The following is a 17,637-nucleotide window of genomic DNA, read 5'->3' as shown; positions in this document are numbered from 1 at the left end:
CTCTTTAGAGGCACTGCACATTTTCAGTGCCCTTATTGGAGCACTAAGGCAGCAGAGATGAGCTCTATCAGGATTACAACAAGCAGGCTGATGGGAGTTATCATTGCAGGCCAGAGCCAAACACCAAAGACACACCTAGACAAACTATGCAACACTTGATTACACAGAATACCATTTCTTATTAAAAAGCAGTAAAATATTTCAATGCATTTCTTTTCAAAATAAAAGCCTAATCACATTTATGATTCAATTCATAATTACATTAGTGACCTTTTAATATTTGCCTTCTAAAGTTTGCTAAATCTACCAATCCACAAATAATGAGGCCCAACATTAACTTTCAGCACATTTGTTAAGACTGTGTGGGTCTTCATAAGCTTATGAATGGACAGTGTCCTCAGTGCATACATACAACCTGAAAATGCATTCAGAGCCTTGGTTAATAGTATCGCCTTTTTATGTATAAAAACATAGTTTATAGCTAAAAAACAAAACAAAACCTCGAAGGTTGCGAGACTTTTTCAGACAAGCAATTTCCTTATTTGAATTCTTTCCGCATTTGACTTCAGCGTGACACTCTTTGACAGAGGGTATGCTGGAGGCAAAATACTTGTGATGGTAGTCTTTGTTGAGTTTGGCGCCCCTTAGTGCAAAAAGTATGGCAAACAACTTTAGAACCAAGTTTTATTTATTTTTTGTCTCTAGCCCTGCTTCAGTATCTTTATGCCACATTTCTGTGTTAAATGTTGTGCCAAGAAACCCACCAATGGCAGGTTCCATCTGATCTGTTCGTTCGTGTTAAATAAGTAATTATTTCATTTTCCTATGGAGGTGAGAGAAAATAAAAAAAAACCCCCAAAACAATTAGCATGCATAACAATAGGAAGTAGAAACCTAGAGAACGGGGTCAGTATTTATGTGAGGTACCCTTAACAAGTATGGCCCTACACCCATTTGTGTCAGAGGACAGAGACAAAACAGGAAAAGCCTGCTCAACTCAGCTGTAAAATAGTTGGCAGTTTGTGTGCGATCCTCCCTAGAGGTTGACAGCCTCGGCCCACAGAGGAAAAGCTGTTTTGCATGCAATGAAAAACACCTGGTTACCAGTTCCAAGAACCAAATACGTGTGAGGACAACAATCACATGCAAGCATTTTAAGAAACCTATTAAAGATAATAAGACACCTTTAATTGTGAAAAAGTGACACACGCAGTACTTAAAGAACAATTGCCTTTATTTCTTGCTCCAGTTTTAATATCAGAAAACAATGCAAAAGGATTTATGGAATATGAGCTAGCATCTAGTATGTGAGCTTCATAGACCAGCTGGTGACGGCCCTTAGAAACACACATTTCATGCGAAAGTACTTTACCGAAACAAATTAGAGCAGAAACTTGGCTAAGCTCAGGTGCTGCAGACGATAGCATCATTACGTCCAATTGTTTTAATGTTGTACTCCTTTCAAATTTGATATGGATTAAAAAAAAAAGAAAAAAAAAGTCAAGATTCCCTTTGCATCCACCAAGCCACAAATATGACAATGCAAATCTATTCAAAACCAGCAGAGTGAATTACTACTTTATGAAAATGATGAAATATCATAAAAATGCTTTAGTGACAAATTATTATGCATAGTGTGGTGCAAAGATAATGTATTTCCATTTGTATTGTTCCAACAAAAAAACCAAACAAACCTACAGTGAGAAACAAAACACAACTAGTCGGGTAGAAAATGACAGGCAATAGGACAAAAAGGTGAATTCCCTCCATATCATCTGCAACATCATCTCCCTGTCTTTGCTCCTATGATGAGGGAACTCCAGGGACAGATACATCATACCATAACCTTTAATAGTTGAAGCAACGGTAATCATTAATACCCCGGAGGACCACTATGGGAACAGAGAGAGGAGCCATGAGGCAGAGCAGAGTTTGGTTTACTGCTAGTGCTTCTCTTCTGGGTGTGTAAACCACAGCTGCACGGTTGTGTAGCAGTAGGGAGGTTTACATGATGACGCATGGAGCGCGGCTTTTGGTGATCTTCTGCAAAGGTTTGCCATCATAAGCATTTTGAATCGCGTTCATGACCTGTGCCAAGAAATACACAGTATAAGTGTACAATGACAATAAAGGGCTATTCTTTTCTAATTGACATATGATAGGCAAATTGTATGCACAGTACTTACGTCATCCTCATAAGGGAATCCACCAGTTTCAACCTTGGAGAAGACCAGCTGCCCATTGATTTCAATCTCAAAGCTACCTATAATACCAAGGGCAGCAGAAATAGGACGTGAGAATGGCGCTTTGATGATCTAAGCTCACAATAAAGGGAGGGGCGGAATTTAAGGCTGGAGCTATGAACTCGTGGTTTGTCTCATCTGATATGAAACAAACCATGAGTTCCAGCTCCAGCTTTATCTGCAGCGATCAACGATGACTTACCGGTTCTTCCCACGAAACCTGTCACGTCCGCATCGCTAAACTCACCCTTGACAACACGGGCGAGCTCACGATAGCGGGGCTCGTAACCTCATCCACCACTAAATTAAATAAAAACACAGGTGCGTAAGAAAATCATACAAGCAAAAGCAGAATCAGCGCTCCTTACTCTTGGCTCAGGCTGCTGCCTGCGCAGGCACCTAGCTTAGCTATGAGCTAGCCAAAAGTGAAACTGTGTTTAAACTGACAACAGACAAAAAGTTAACTGAAAATATAAAGAAAGTACGTAATATGAAAAAAAATACCAATATTCCACTCTGACTTTGACCCCCATCGTCGCTGATCCTCTAATGACCACAGAGCTCCGAACGTCTGCTTTGGTAACCACCGATTGTGTAAAACCAAACCGGAAGAGGGGCGGAGCTTATTTACCCCACAAACCAAGAAAAACCTGATCTGTCGAGAGAAGTCCGAGCACAGAGCTACACAATACATTTCTTTCTTTAAAAAGAAATAAATGTTAAATTAATTTTTAAAAACATTAAACTTTAACTAATTAGGTTATTTTGAATGGCTTAACCGGAAGTACTGCATGTAAATATCATTGTTAAAGTGCAGAAAAAAAGAAAATAAAAAAAGTGCAACGTTAGTGTTACACATTAATTATTTGAAAGCTAATTAGAGTTTTAGCTATTGTTTCATGGTTTGGCGGCACATTTTATTTGATTTTATTCGCTCATCAGGCGAATAAAATAATAAATAGAAGCAGGAAACAGGAAAACCTAAAATTTGCAGTTAATTTGAATAAAGGCATTTAGTTACATGGCGACACTACAGGATCCCAAAAATTGAGTGTGATTATGGTGTTAGTTTTTTATTTTATTTTTAAAATGTAATGTCCCGTGATTGCAAAATTACTTATTAAATGTTTTAACCCCCAAACCTCTCTGAGTATTATGAAAAAAATACAGTTTTTGTTTGTGTGGAGTAAATGATAAATGGTTATTAGTGTTTATGGCAGGCGTGTCTCATTGCTGACTGCAGATGACCTTCAGACTCTACACACTACCATGACTCCTTCAGTGTCTGCATTTTTCACACAAAGGCTGGAAACATGGAGTAGACGTGAGAAAATGATGATTGTTTTATACATTACAGGCTTATAGACAGCACAGATTTGGAGATGGCAACTAGCAATCTGTCAACATGTAAGTGTTAATATATGATTCTCCTTATTCACCACAAAACGTACACAATTATGTCTGAAACCCAAAGACTTTGTATTATTAGTGTCATGAAATGATTTCATAATGTTTCATTAACAAAGAAATTGGTCACAATGGATTGATTAGTGATGTTTCCACATTGTTTTGTTCATTTTTGTTCACTATAGTTTCATTGATAAGTAGCATGGAGTTTAATGCTGTTATGTAATACAGTGTTGAAATGTTTCTATTAATCCATGATGAAAAAAACCATAGTCAGCCATAAGGTATATAAGCTTTAATAAATCTTTCATGCTTCATATTTACTCATTTTTATACTTGCCTCATGTTCTAATAGCTGTTTCATTTATCCTTGGTTAATTTCTTTCTTCTTTGTTTAGAAGAAGTATCTTTAAAGCGTCTTTTAGTGCAATGCTGAATCAGGGGAAACTGCACCCATCTGTGATTCAAAGTGGCCGCACCCATAATAAAGCATTGCTTTAAGGCCCTATCACAGAGAAAATGGATGCGTGATATCACAATTTACTCCCGCACAGTTATCAAGAAGGGGCTAATTAGTTGTAGAGTGTGAAATGATTTATCTTTATCAGGGTGAAAACATGTTTTGGGATCTGATATAAACAAAAATACTTTTAAATTAGTCTGCCTTGTTCTTGTTGTTTGAGATACATGCATTTCTGATTTCAGTCTTTTTGATATTTTATGTCATGGATGGGAATTCATCAACAAGTAAAAAAAGAAGATTTTGGGATTAGCTTTTCATTCTTGTCTCTTTTCCTTAATGTGTATTTCTATTTTTCTTCTTTAGTGGATGGTTGGTGTACATCACAGTTAAAGATTGTCCTTCTTGGTGGCAGAGACTCTGGAAAGAATGCTGTAGGAAACTTAATCCTGGGTAAAGAAGAGTTTGGCACAGAAGAGAGGACTTTATGCTCCAGGAGGATTGGGAAAGTGTCCGAACTGCGGGTCACAGTTGTGAACACTCCTGGCTGGTGGTGTGACTCCAGTGCTCAGAACACACCTAAGCTGGTGAAGATGGAGATCATAACCAGCGTTGCTCTCTGCTCGCCAGGCCCACATGTGTTCCTTATAATAATTAAGGCAACCTCTGTCTTGTCAGAAAAGCGTCGGAAGGCTTTGGAGGAACACGTGGCCCTGCTGGGTGACGCGGTGTGGAGTCACTGCATGGTTGTCTTCACCTGTGCTGAGAAGTACAAAGACACAAATTCAGAAGAGTATGTAGAAAGTGGGGGAAAGGCCCTCTGCTGGCTCAGTGAAAAGTGCAGCCAGAGGCGTCACAGTGTTGTCCCGAGTGATAACTCTCAACGCACAGTGCTGCTGGAAAAGATACAGAAACTTGTCACAGAAAATGGAAACAGTGTGTTTGAAATGGAGGCAAAAATTTTATGGGTGAATGAAGAGGAAAAGAGAGAGATGGAGGAGAGGACTCGGCTGAGGTTAAAGAAAATGAAAAAACACAGATCTCTGATACAAAGTGAGTTGATGTGTATGTACGTATGTATGTGTGAAAGTTATTAACACATTTGTTGAAATCTTAAAAGATGAAAAACAGAAAGTAAGAATAATCTTCAGTGAAAGAGGAAGTAATGAAAAGACAAAGTACTAACACAGAGACAAAAAGACCCATTAAACAAGATGACAGTGAAAAGGGAAGACAGGAGAGAAAAGTAATTAATACTGAAACCAGATAATAAGGGAAACATTGCAGGTGTAGCAGAAGGGATAACAATGAAGTCAAAGTGGGAACTAAATTCTGAGACTAAAAGTCATCATGTAACAGAACATTAGGTAATGACAAAGAATAATAAAACAGAAGTGCAAAAAAAAAATTCTTTAAACACTAGAGTAAAAATAAAGACCAAACAGAAAAACAAAATTAAATATATTAAACAAGAATACAAAACTCAAAAACACAAAAGCTAGACCCTGACAGTAACATGCAATCCAGTTTACTGAAACTGTGTGTTTTGGAAAACCCTTCGGGCAGTTTTTGCCCTGACGCAACTGGCAGATGTCATGTAACCATTTTGCAAAACTCAAAACCACAAGAAGCAGAAGTTTCAAAAAAACAAAACCTCACCATGCACAGATGTCATTTCTCCAACTGAACAACTCCAAATTACCTCTATTTGTTTGTTAAATTGTGATACAACCTATATAACCCTCAAAATCTCATTCTCAACAAAACTGTTTGCCTGTGCTTAAAATCACACAACCAGCTAAAATCATAAGTGCTGAGGACTGATTACACACTAAAAAAACAGAACACAGTGTTCACTACCCGTAACCGAGGTCTTTCCAAATTCGTGTGCTGTCTTGCGCTTGTACAAAAGTTACAACACACGAAATAAAAATTTCCCTACGGCAAATTTAGAATCATGAGTTAACTTTGCAGCATATTTTTTGTCTGTGGGAGGAAGCCATGATGACTGTGCAAGCTCCACACAGAAAGGCTCCAGCTGACCACCTGAAACCTATAACCCTGCTGTTCATTACTAACCATAGTTGGCATCAACCCTTAACTTCCCTTTTCTGGACTCACACTCAACTGTTAAGCTGTATTAGTAGCAAGTGTGAACATTTATTTTAGTGCTAGTTGTGTTTCTCTTCTGCCTCACATTATGCATTGTGCATCACGAGTGAATCCCTTTGCCCAGTGTGTCATAGTGAGCTATTAGTGTACACAGAATTTGTAAGTGTTTTAGTAATTAGGAAAAAAACTGTAATAGTACCAGTAATCTTCCAAAACAGCTGAGAGCTTTAAGAAAGAGGTCCTTTATATATTCTGTGATGAAACTAGAAAGTTCAGAAAGCTCAATCCATAGCCGCTTACAGCAGAAAACAGTGTTGGCTACAAAGTATATGTCCAAGAAACTTCCACTTACTTTGACTGCTTCTTTGCTGACCATCGCCACCCCAAATGTCATCTGGAACATACACTTAAAATTGTGTCTGTGTAGGTGTGTTTATTGTGTCAATATAAACACAATCTACTTAACCAACCCTTGTTCTTCTTTACTTCTCTCAGATAAGTCAAAGGGAGTTACTAACATCAGGATTGTGCTCCTTGGAGCTAAGGGTTCTGGGAAGACTTCAGCACTCAACACTATCCTGGCAAGAGAGAACAACCCTAAACCCATTAGGACAGTCTGTTGCCAGGCTGGACAAGAAATGGTGCTTGGGAGACTGGTAACTGTGGTGGACACACCAGGGTGGTGGATGAACTACTTCTGTGATGAGAGCTCCAACTTTGATCGGGGGGAATTGGCGCTGAGTTCTTATTTTTGTCCTCCGGGACCTCACGTATTTCTGCTGGTGATCCGTGTGGACAGAGCATTCACAGAGACCTGCAGAAGAGCAGCACAGGAGCATCTAGATATGATCGGTGAACACATCTGGAGTCACGTTATCCTGCTGTTTAGTTTTGGGGACTGGCTCGGAGACACGCCTATTGAGCAGTACATTGAGAGTGAGGGAGAAGCTCTGCGGTGGATTGTTGAAAGATGTGACAACAAGTATCATGTTCTGAACAGTAAAATGAAAGATAAGGAATTTCAAGTCAGGGAGTTGATTGCAAAGATTGAGAAAATCATCACTAGCAGTGACAACGGCTGCTATTATAAACTAGAGAGGAAAGTGTTGGAGCAGCTGGAGGGGACGATGCGAAGAGAGAAAGAGAGAGCCAGAGAAAGGCTAATGAAGAAGAAGAAACAAAGGCAGATGGCAAGAGCTCAGCTGGGTGAGTTGGATAATTAACAAAGTCAACAAGATCTTGTTTTACTCATTTTAACAATATTTAATTTAGCAGCATGGTGGCTTTCTGTTTAGATTTTTAGAAATAAATAAATATATAACACTTCTGTTTGCCAGAGAACCTCGAACCTTTGACAGAGCTGAGAGTCGTGCTCATTGGTGGCCCAAAAATAGGCAAAAGCTCCTGTGGAAACACCATCCTCAGCAGAGACTGCTTTGACACGGCTGCTCAAAGTACTTCCTGCACCGAAAGGAAGGGAAATATCTGTGGCAAGATGGTGGTGGTAGTAGACACACCAGGCTGCCTCTCTGTGACATCGGACTTCTTGAAGGCATCCTGTGCTATACTTCTGGTTGTCAATCTTAGCTCGTCGTTCAAAGATACCTGGAGGAAAACCTTGCAAAAAGACCTGGAGGCAGGTGGAGATCAGTTATGGAGCAGATGTATGGTCCTGTTCAGCTATGGTGACATGCTGGGTGACACAAGCATCGAGCAGCACATTGAAAGCGAAGGAGAGCCACTGCAATGGCTTGTTGAGAAGTGTGGGAACAGATATCATGTTTTAGACAATAAGAACTGGGGAGATGGAGCTCAGGTTAAAGAGCTAATTGATGTGATGGAAGAGATGCTGGTTGATGAGAGGCAGGCTCTTCTTCACAGAGGTGATCACATGTGGAAAAGTTTTGCTTCAGCTCAAGAGCAGCAGATAGGCACAGAGCCACTGTGCAAAAGGGGACCAGAGGATTTCATGCGCAGCAGACCTGAGCAGTCCAATAACTGTGAGTAAACCTAATGAAACTATTTCTTTTATATGTCTTTTGAATTTGCCAATGGGTTTAAAGACTATTAACAAAATGAAAATTAGACAGCATTATGAGCTAATTTAAATAGAGAAAGTAAAAAAAATGCACATAATAAACATCACAGAGGAAAACACAAAGAAAGACTCATTTAGTATGTGGTCTATGTGTTTTATACTGTTAATAAATAATAGTCTTAATTAGGGATGGGTATCGTTTAGGTTTTATCCGATACCGGTGCCAAATCAGTACTTTTGAAACGGTGCCGGTGCTCAAACGGTGTTCAAACCGGTGCTTAAAGAATGGAGAACACAAAATTGGTCCAAAAACCTCTCATGTTCAGCTGTTTTTTGTAAAAAGATAACAATGTTAGCCTTTTCTGCAGCTATGGGGCATATATGGTATCACTCTTGGCTGGAAGCAGTGCTTAAACAATGGAAAAAACACAAACTTTGTCCTAAACCTCTCATGTTTAACTGTTTTCCACTTTTTCTTTGGTCATTTTAGCCTTTTTGGCCAGGGTGAAGGGAGTATCTGCCATCAAACAAGAAGACAGCCGCATGTAGCTATGATGATGTTAGCTAGTTCACCTTACATGCATTAATGTAATAACGTGGTTAGCCTACTCAACGTAAATTAGCTACTCACGCAGAGAAGAACGGCTGCTGCCACCATCATCCGTCATCATTTCTGCTACACTGGCAGGGCTAGGGGCCAGGACTCTCCTCTTCGTGTTTTTGGGGGATGTTGCATAACAGGCAACCCACCCGCAGTAGATGTGCTCGGTGTGAGGTCTCGCAGCAAGCAATCAAATACGGCGCATTTCTGGGCTTTAAAAAAACCCCGCTATGCGTCGCCAGGTGTTTCATCGGATTTGAGGTGTTACTGTGATACTGTCAAAGGAGGTATCAGCTTAAAGCACTTGTTGCAGGCTGCTGAGTTTGCATAGTTTGCAGTGAAGTACAGCCAGACTTTTGACCGCTTCGCCTTGGACATTTTTAATCTGTAGCTCTGCTCTAACAGAACGTACGTACCTGGCCCCGCCTACTATCCTCGGAAACGTAAAATGATTGGCTAGAATCTAAAGTGTATCACAGCTCAGGAAAAAAAAGCACCGAAATAAAGCACCGAAATGTGCGCTGCTTTTCGGTCTGGTTACTGCCGTTTATGTCAGAACCGGTGCCATCAAGGCACCGGACACCGGTACCCATCCCTAGTCTTAATAGTGAAGACTTTTTGTTGCTCACAGGAAATCACATCAAGTGTCATTATTTCCTTCACAGTGCCTGAATCTCTCCCCTATCGATCACCAAAGCTCTCAGAAGATTGTTCTCAGTTAGTAGCGTTACCAGCAGGAAGAACCACAGAGTTGGCTGGATGCATCATTGTGGACCAATATCACTTCATGTCCTATATATTCTCTCCGCTTTCTGGCAAACAAGTACTGAGGTTGCCAAAAGTGACTCAGCATGTCCCATCTCCTGCTCCTCACAACCACCTGAGAGTGAACAGGGAGGGTCACATGGATCCCATCCCACGCAGACTTGAAACAACGCATCTGGTTTCATCTCAGACACAGAACGAGGCATGTGTAGAACAAGATTTGATCAGTGTGCAATCACTCTGCCATCCTGCACTGATAGAGCGGACTCTTAGGAGGGTCTCTGAGTCTGGAGGCCTGCAGACATTCATTGATCAGTGGGGCAACAGCAGCCTGGAGGAACTGGAAGCCTTCGTTGACTTGCACTTTGAGATTGTGTGGGAAGAAGCCATGAGATCATGTCAGCCGCCTGAACCGAGCCACGCCGTGCCCGAGCAGGATAATGCTGTTGGGGAAGCTGGAGAGGAAGTGTTTACATCCATTCACAGGAAACTTTCAAAGCTGGAGCTGCTTGAGGAGATAAAGAGGGATCTGGCAGAACAGAGAAAGCGCGTGGAGCAAATCTGGAGGATCATACAGCAACTTGCATACGAAATCAAACAGGGCCGTAATAATACACGCTAATAAAGGGGTCTCAGTAATAACAGAAACAAAGATCAATAATAAAAGCAGAGAATGGAAGAGAGAAATTGGTATTTTATCGAGTGAAATAAAAATTCAGAAGCAGTTTTTGGGAGGTTTATGTAAATAACAAGAAAAACTAAAGCAGATTTTATGGTTTTTATCCACAAGATGGCGCTATTGTATAAGGGAAGGTTGGGTAAACCATGTTCCTCTCACTCATTTAACTTTTTTTCATGGAAAATATTAGAAATGGATTATACAAATAGTTTCTGTCATCATTCATTAAATCTGATGTAACACACTGATGACTACACCTCCAGAAAAAAAGATCAAAGGTTAAAAATTGTTAGAAAAACATTTAAAACTGTCATAAAATCAAGGAAAAATGAAGATGCTGTTTCTTAAGTATACCTTTACCTATGGCATACTTAAAACAATATTCCAACTTCTATATAATAAAGTGACAGTGTTTAGATTGTAGATTTACAACAGGCATCTTTAAAAATGTGTCTAGTAGACAATGCCACAAGTGAGCGCATTTTAAATAAATAATTATGAAAATTCTTGTTTAAATATGGAAAAAGACAGTTGAAGATCTTGATAATCACAACCTAATGTTGTCCAAATATCTTTCTCTTTTTATTATAATACTATAAGAGCACAACTTAGGGAGGAATCTCTGTAGCGTTGTAGATGAAAGCAGAGAAGATTGTACGTCTAAATAAAGAATATAGCTTCTTGCAGAATCGTTAAAGCCTTCAAAGATTTAGATTTGCTGTGTTTGCTTATGCAGGTGTCTCCACGTCTACTTCACCCAGTTTTTATTCAAACACTCCAAAATCCAAGAATCTGACAATGGTTAACAAACAGGAAGTCAATCCTGCTTACTTTCTTTGCAGAGAAAATAGAGAAATTGCAAAGCTTACATTTAAAGTCTTTCCGCCCTCCAGTGTTTATCAAGGGCTTTCAAGTGAGTCACACACAGACAGAATGCAGAGGCTGATAGGGCTCTGGCAAAGTAATGCTGTGAAAGTCCACTGCTTTCAAGGCTAACTCTCAGATCTTTCCAAATATACATGTATGCCAACACCAGGAGGCGGGTAGCAATTTTTGATGTAGGTAAAAATTACTGATGTGTATTCTGAACCTAGATGCAAATATGAAACAAATACATCTGACATCTGAGGCCTCAAAAGTCTGGTGTGGTCATTCTTCCCAAGCAACATCACTGTGTTTCTCTTTATTAAACATGCATTATTCAACTTTGGAAATAGGTGTCTCCACATGGTAGTGAGAGATAAGACACCTGCTGCCTTCATGGCATGGTAATGCTTTATACTTATTGCCTTATTACAATGTTACTAGTGCGCAGAAAGCTATGTGATGCCAGGGCACGGATTCATGGATTTAGATGAGACATGGGATACAAATTTAAACCCCTACCTGTGGTCTCTTTGTGTGAACCTATTGTAAAAAGGATAAAAAACAAGTGATGAAAAATCAGTAAGGACAAAAGTGATCATGGTGACTCACTATCCTATTTTGAGTGACAAGAAAAAAAAAGTCCACAGCCATATCAGCTAGTCTGTGAGTTCATATTAGTAACCTAAGGCTGGTGGGAAGAGCCCTAGTTTTGCTGCTATTTGATCATGAATTAGCAAAGTGTCGAAACAAACCAACATTTTGACTTGAATGTGAAACTAGATGATAAGCCATATGTAGGGATGTGATCATGTGGACCAAAGTTCAAATTCAATTACAGGACGGGATAGTATCCAATAACTTTTGAGGCATTTCACACTAACCGCACATGCTGACCCCAGTGCGGCCCTAGAAGAAGAATTACAGGATCAGCAAAGAATTTGGGATTCATCCTTTGGGGATGGAAAATGTCTTCAGTTATTGAGATACCTCAGTCACGATGAAAGCAGTGGAATTATCAGCTGGCCTCCAGGCTAAAATGGACTGAAGCTGTGCACCCATGATTTGGCAACAGATGCTCCAACTCTGTAATCAGTGAAACTGGCTACTGAGAACAGGGTATAAGTGGCACATATATACTGGGAAAAACAAGCCTTATATCACAGTGGCTATGCTGAATGTGGGGCAAAATGTATCTCTTTAGTGGTTACACCTGCAGCACACTTTCTGTATTAGGACTGCACACACCTTATGTGAAAAAAAAGAAAAAGAGAAGACAGGTCTGTTTGAACTTTTGGCACATGCACACCTCTTATGAGTTGCTCTCATGCCTGATGGATCCACGGATGGTCGGCATATGCAGAGCATTCAGTGTAGCAACGGGGTCCAGACTACAGAATATTTATCATGACTGCATTTGAGAAAAAAGATTGATTTGAGAGACAATGCAGAATATATGTTGGTCTCCAGGAAGATGACAGGTATTAACCTCTGGATGCAAGGTTTTAAACACACTATGACCTGCACAGTTGTGTGTATGGTCATGGCCGTTTACTCACCTAAAGATTTTTGTGCATAAAGACACACAATTGTTGTGGAACTCCTGTGTATTAAGTTTTTTCAGTGCTTGTTACTGGGCTTGTTCTCCGATTGCAGCATCACTCACTCTCCTATCATCCACAATTTTATTTTGTTATGGATTTTCCTCTGCCAGCCTCAGCTCTGCACTCAAACTTGTACTTATTATGATAGCTATGAAAAAAGACAAAGAAATCTAAATGTAGGGACCCAGGACAGGGATGGAGACTTTTCGAGGATGGAGTTACGGGAGGCATAATAGCAAAGAAGTGATTTGTCGGCAATCATGGTCTATTTATCTCTGTCAGTCTTCATCTTGCCATTTTCTCTCTTTGCATTATACCTTTATATCATTAGTCCTTCAATCCTCTCTCCCTCCTGTCTTATCATCTATCTTCCTCTGTTGTCAACATGTCATTCCTCTACTTTATTCTCCCGCTGCCCATTTTCTCTCAGCCTATTCTCCCTTTTCTATCTCTCCACATGTCTTTTCTCTCAGCCGTCCCATTCTCTCTGCAGGTCTCCATCTCATGGTCTCCCCTTCCTTCTCTCAAATCAAGTCGTGAGTGTTCAGCCCTCCCCTCTCATTAAGGGAGTTCTGTAGCCCAGGAGGAAGTGCAGTAGAAATGGATCCCCCCCCTCTCTCTCTTCGTTGTGGAGGCTGTTCAGGAGACAATTCTGAGCCCACATCCATCTCCATTAGTGGGACAGCACAGCGACCGGCACGACCCCCCCCCCCCCCCCCCCCAGCCGCTGCCCCGTGTCACGTTTCACTGCCTGCTATTTTTCCAGGTGGAGAGAGAAAGCCGGGCAGAGGGACGGCAGGGTAGATGCTGGGAACGGGTCTAGAGAAGAAGGAAGAGAGGAATGATTTAGACCTGGAGTAAAGAAATCATGCGTCCTCCACTTCTTTTCATGCTCTGATACACTGACTTCCCCTGGGGGTAATGTCTGGGACATGACGCAGTGTCCACCAGTGCACCTCAGCGGGAGTACTGAAACTTTCTACCTTTTTAAAGAAAGTCTGCATGATGATCTCACAAGTGCTTTAGGCTTACATAGCTAGTACAGCACAGAAACAGCTGCTATTAGGCCAGGTCATGTTTGTGCGTGCTACAGCTAAATGGTGAGTTTAGCATTAATCCGACAGGATGACACTTAATTCTATCAAGGCTGTGATTAACAAAGGCTTTTCCACAGAGACATACAGGGTATTTAAGGGATTATTTTAAATAGTAACTTTCTCTTTTTGTTTTTTCTCTTTAAATTCCACAGTTATGCCACTAAATTATGGTTTTTTTTCTTTTGGGGCTGTTCACGACAATTTAAAAAAATACTTTGGCTAATGTTAGATTTTAGTGTTAACCAGCAATGGTTGTGACTCATGATTTCTAGCACAGCACAGTCATAGACTTGCAGTAGTAACTTTCTGTGAATCCACATTCCATCCATCTGTTCTCTACCACCTATCCTTATCAGGCTAGAGTATCCCTGCTACCACAGGGCGAGAAGCAGGGTACACTGTGGACAGATGGCCAATCTGTTGCAAGAGTAACACAGAGAGACAGACAACCATTAACACATTAACACCTATGGCCGCGCATAGACTTAACCCACTAACTCTTTTGGACTGTTGGATGGAGCCAGAGAGAGGATGCAAACTCAACACAGAAAGGCCAGATGGTGGAGTGGAACTTGCTGTGAGGGAAAGCACATTCTATCCACGTTTTCGTGATTGATTTCATTTGCCACCAATCTTTTGGGAATTTTTAATGGAAAGATTTTATAATTTTTGACTGTAGTACCAAGAAATCCTAGACTGTGTATAAAAGACTGGTGTAGCCACTGTGATGTTACCTGTTTGTTAGTGAGTTCCTGTTGTTGGTAAACGTGAAACATTTTACTTTTTCTGCAATGGCAGAATCAAGTGAAATTGTTAATCTAATCTGCCAAAACAAATGACACTCCCATTATTCTCAGCAGTACTGCAGTTGAACCTGGTCCCAATCTTCAAAGCAACTATTCCAAAGACAAACAAGACTGCAAATTTACTGTTTATTGCAGTAATTCTGGTGTGGTCTCAAACCCCTATTTCCCCTCGTGTGACTGTAGCATTATCGTGCCTGGAATCAGAATTTAGGTCAAAGTAACCTGGGCATAAGGAAGCATAAACAGCATGGTCATACACATGCATCAAGTGTCTGTAGTAAAGAGTCTTTTGTGACCACTTTCAGGTGTGCATTTGCAATTTGTGCCATGAAGCAGAAACACTGCCGGCTCTGTCTGTGGGGATCTTCGTGTTGTGGATCATCACTTGTCATGAGAGCTACCACCAAGAGATCAAACAGAAGTCTTCATAGTGAAAGAGCCATTAGTCTCCAAGGCTGACCAAAGCACCTGCTGTCAGGAGCGTGGCCAGGAAAACGTCTTTTTTCCCCCCTTCCTAACAGTCACAGGGTTACACATTGTAAATCTGCTCACTGGGGTCAGACTGTCAACGTGGAGTTGTAATGTGCTGAGGTGTGTGAAGAAGACCTTTCTGCTGCATAAATGACCCAAACTTTTGCTTTGTCAGTGTTGCCTAAATTACAATGCACTGAGGTTTTAGACCACACCATGCAATAGCTGACCACACACACTATTTAATTTTTGTCTGTTCAACTTCTCTCTCTTTACCAAAATGAAATTCGAATAGCATTCTACGGTGGCCCTGAGAGGCCAAACGAACTGCAACTTAAGAAAACACCAGCAATAAGAAAAACGCTGCAAAAGCAAACAAAAATAGAAAAAACGAAAACAGAAATAGGAAAAAACTGATTTCCAAAAGCACAAGGGAAGTGTTTCTAGGGAGACAATAACCTGACGGACCAGTTGCAATAACTTAATCGCACTAGGAGACCCTTAAAAGAAGTGAAGGGTCTATCGGTTTTGTGAATAAAGAAAAGATGAGAGTTAAGTGTGTTAGCCTAACTATTTGCCTAAAAATCCGTCATCAGTATTATATGAATAATGAGATTAAAACACACTTACCTAGCATGTTTTGGTTCCTCCAACTGGTCCGTCGGGTTATTGTCTCCCCAGAAACACTTCCCTTGCACTTTTGGAAATCGGTTTTTTCCTATTTCCGTTTTTAACTATTTCCGTTGTGTTTTGTGTGCTTTTGCAGTGTTTTTCTTATTGCTGGTGTTTTCTTAAGTTGCAGTCCGTTTGGCCTCTCAGGGCCACTGTAGGGCATTACCACTGGAAGAAATCCAGTACATATCAGAGCAGCACATGCGGTCAGAATGTGACTTTTGTAGAACCATCTAAAAATAATAGCAGCTGTGCTGGAAGCAGTGCAGCTCACAGAAATGACCTTGAAGGCAAGATCAACCAAACTTAAAGGTACGATTTCTGTTTTTCATGGACAGGGTTATGGAATTGGATGATAACACCATCTTCAAGAATGACCATTCAGAACATCTACAGACACTGGACTTTGGATAGTCCATTTGACACTGTGCTTGATTAAGTTGGATAGATAAAGTTTAAATTCTCTGTTTTTAGATTTGTCTGACAGGGCTTCAACTCTCAAGTGCACAACTCTTTCATATCAAACCTCTAGGAACTATTATATCTAAATATGCAGTTTGCTCTATACGTATTCTAAGTAGTGTCATGGCTCTGAATCCTCAATACATGTAGAATATATAAGGGAAATAAATACTGTCCTCTTTATTTTTTCTCATTACAGAGCTTAACAAATTTATTAGACCAACACCCAATTGACCTGCCCTAAATTAACACGATAATAAAAACATTAATACCCCAGTACATGCAAGCTCTGTAATTGATATTTTAATGCCAAAATATAAAATTTAATGTTTTTTAAAGGCAGAAAAAAAAATACTAAATAACATTCATATTTTTAACTTACAGCACTCCTTTAGTTGTAATTCTGTTATACTTCTGGTCAAAATCAATGATGCATTAAAATAGCATCACTGTTTACTGCTTTCCTGATACAGGATGCTTTAGAAGCTAAGAGCTTTGATGAAAATGTTGTGACAGAGGCAGTGAGAGGAGTATTGGGTTGACTTGGGATGGAGAATAAAGGGATGCATGATAATCAAATACTGTCTTTGTTTTTGTTGCAGACACAGGGCAACATTTCTCAAAAGTCTTCAGCTGTTTCAAAACTAGTTTAACCAATGAAACACAGGACATTAATGTGGGAACCCCTGTGCTCATTAAGTCCTCTTTAAAATGTAATTTAGCTTGTGGGAATTTCACTAAAAATGTTCAGGAGTACTATGAATATATCCAGGCTTCAAACATGGAGATGATGGAGGAGTTTGTGTCAGAAGTAAATGAGGTACTTTTGGCTTTGCTGCCACCTGGCCCAGACCAGAACAGCTGCATTTACACACTCACACCCAGGCCTCCCCATTCCATCTTCCTAAATTCATGTCTGTCATTTTGCCCCATCAGGATATGCCGGGTCAGGGAAAACCTCAAGGGCAAAGTTCAGGAAACAATTAAGGAAAATAACTGCACGCCAGTTGAGTAAATTCCCATTCCATTTTCAATTTGTGTCTGTTTCTCACAAAGTCTCACTCGTTAAATCATTAACCCCGTGACTGGAGACCAATAAAGTAACACAATTGTATGTTAAAAATTTTGAACTGCTTTGCAAGTGACTATTACAGGACCTATTACGGAGAGTGAAATGAGAGAATAGCTCCCCGTAAATCAATCAGCGGTGGCATACTGGGTTTGTGGTCTGACCCTGAAGTGGATTTCACCTTTAGACATTATCTTCCCACTCTGGCCAGGCAAAATGCTTCCCCAGCACTTTATTATTGGAACATGTCAGTAGCACTTAAATAAGATATATATCATGGATCTCTT

The 17,637-nt window shown here is 40.2% G+C and overlaps 2 protein-coding genes across 2 annotated transcripts; one reads left to right on the top strand and one right to left on the bottom strand.

Moving 5' to 3' along the window:
- Window positions 1–1,216: 1,216 nt before the first annotated feature.
- On the bottom strand, window positions 1,217–2,873 carry selenow2a (selenoprotein W, 2a). The gene is made up of 4 exons (XM_026163651.1): window positions 2,748–2,873; window positions 2,446–2,543; window positions 2,187–2,263; window positions 1,217–2,088 (listed from the first exon to the last, which is right to left on the bottom strand). The coding sequence occupies exons 1-4, from the start codon at window positions 2,774–2,776 to the stop codon at window positions 2,005–2,007; spliced, it is 288 nt and encodes a 95-aa protein (XP_026019436.1). The 5' UTR covers window positions 2,777–2,873; the 3' UTR covers window positions 1,217–2,004.
- A 1,012-nt stretch (window positions 2,874–3,885) lies between these two features.
- Window positions 3,886–10,339, top strand: LOC113020351 (GTPase IMAP family member 8-like). Its single transcript, XM_026164235.1, has 4 exons — window positions 3,886–5,163; window positions 6,718–7,428; window positions 7,560–8,222; window positions 9,527–10,339. The coding sequence occupies exons 1-4, from the start codon at window positions 4,371–4,373 to the stop codon at window positions 10,246–10,248; spliced, it is 2,889 nt and encodes a 962-aa protein (XP_026020020.1). The 5' UTR covers window positions 3,886–4,370; the 3' UTR covers window positions 10,249–10,339.
- Window positions 10,340–17,637: the final 7,298 nt, after the last annotated feature.

This window comes from Astatotilapia calliptera, chromosome 4 (genome assembly GCF_900246225.1).
Source record: "Astatotilapia calliptera chromosome 4, fAstCal1.2, whole genome shotgun sequence".
In the NCBI taxonomy this organism is placed as follows: Eukaryota; Metazoa; Chordata; class Actinopteri; order Cichliformes; family Cichlidae; genus Astatotilapia; species Astatotilapia calliptera.
This window is presented reverse-complemented; position numbering and strand designations above follow the sequence as displayed.

Coding starts and splice junctions, on each gene's coding strand:
- LOC113020351 (XM_026164235.1), top strand. CDS start 4,371: ATGTCATGGATGGGAATTCATCAACAAGTAAAAAAAGAAGATTTTGGG. Junction 7,429..7,559: donor GATGGCAAGAGCTCAGCTGG/GTGAGTTGGATA, acceptor TCTGTTTGCCAG/AGAACCTCGAACCTTTGACA. Junction 8,223..9,526: donor ACCTGAGCAGTCCAATAACT/GTGAGTAAACCT, acceptor TTTCCTTCACAG/TGCCTGAATCTCTCCCCTAT.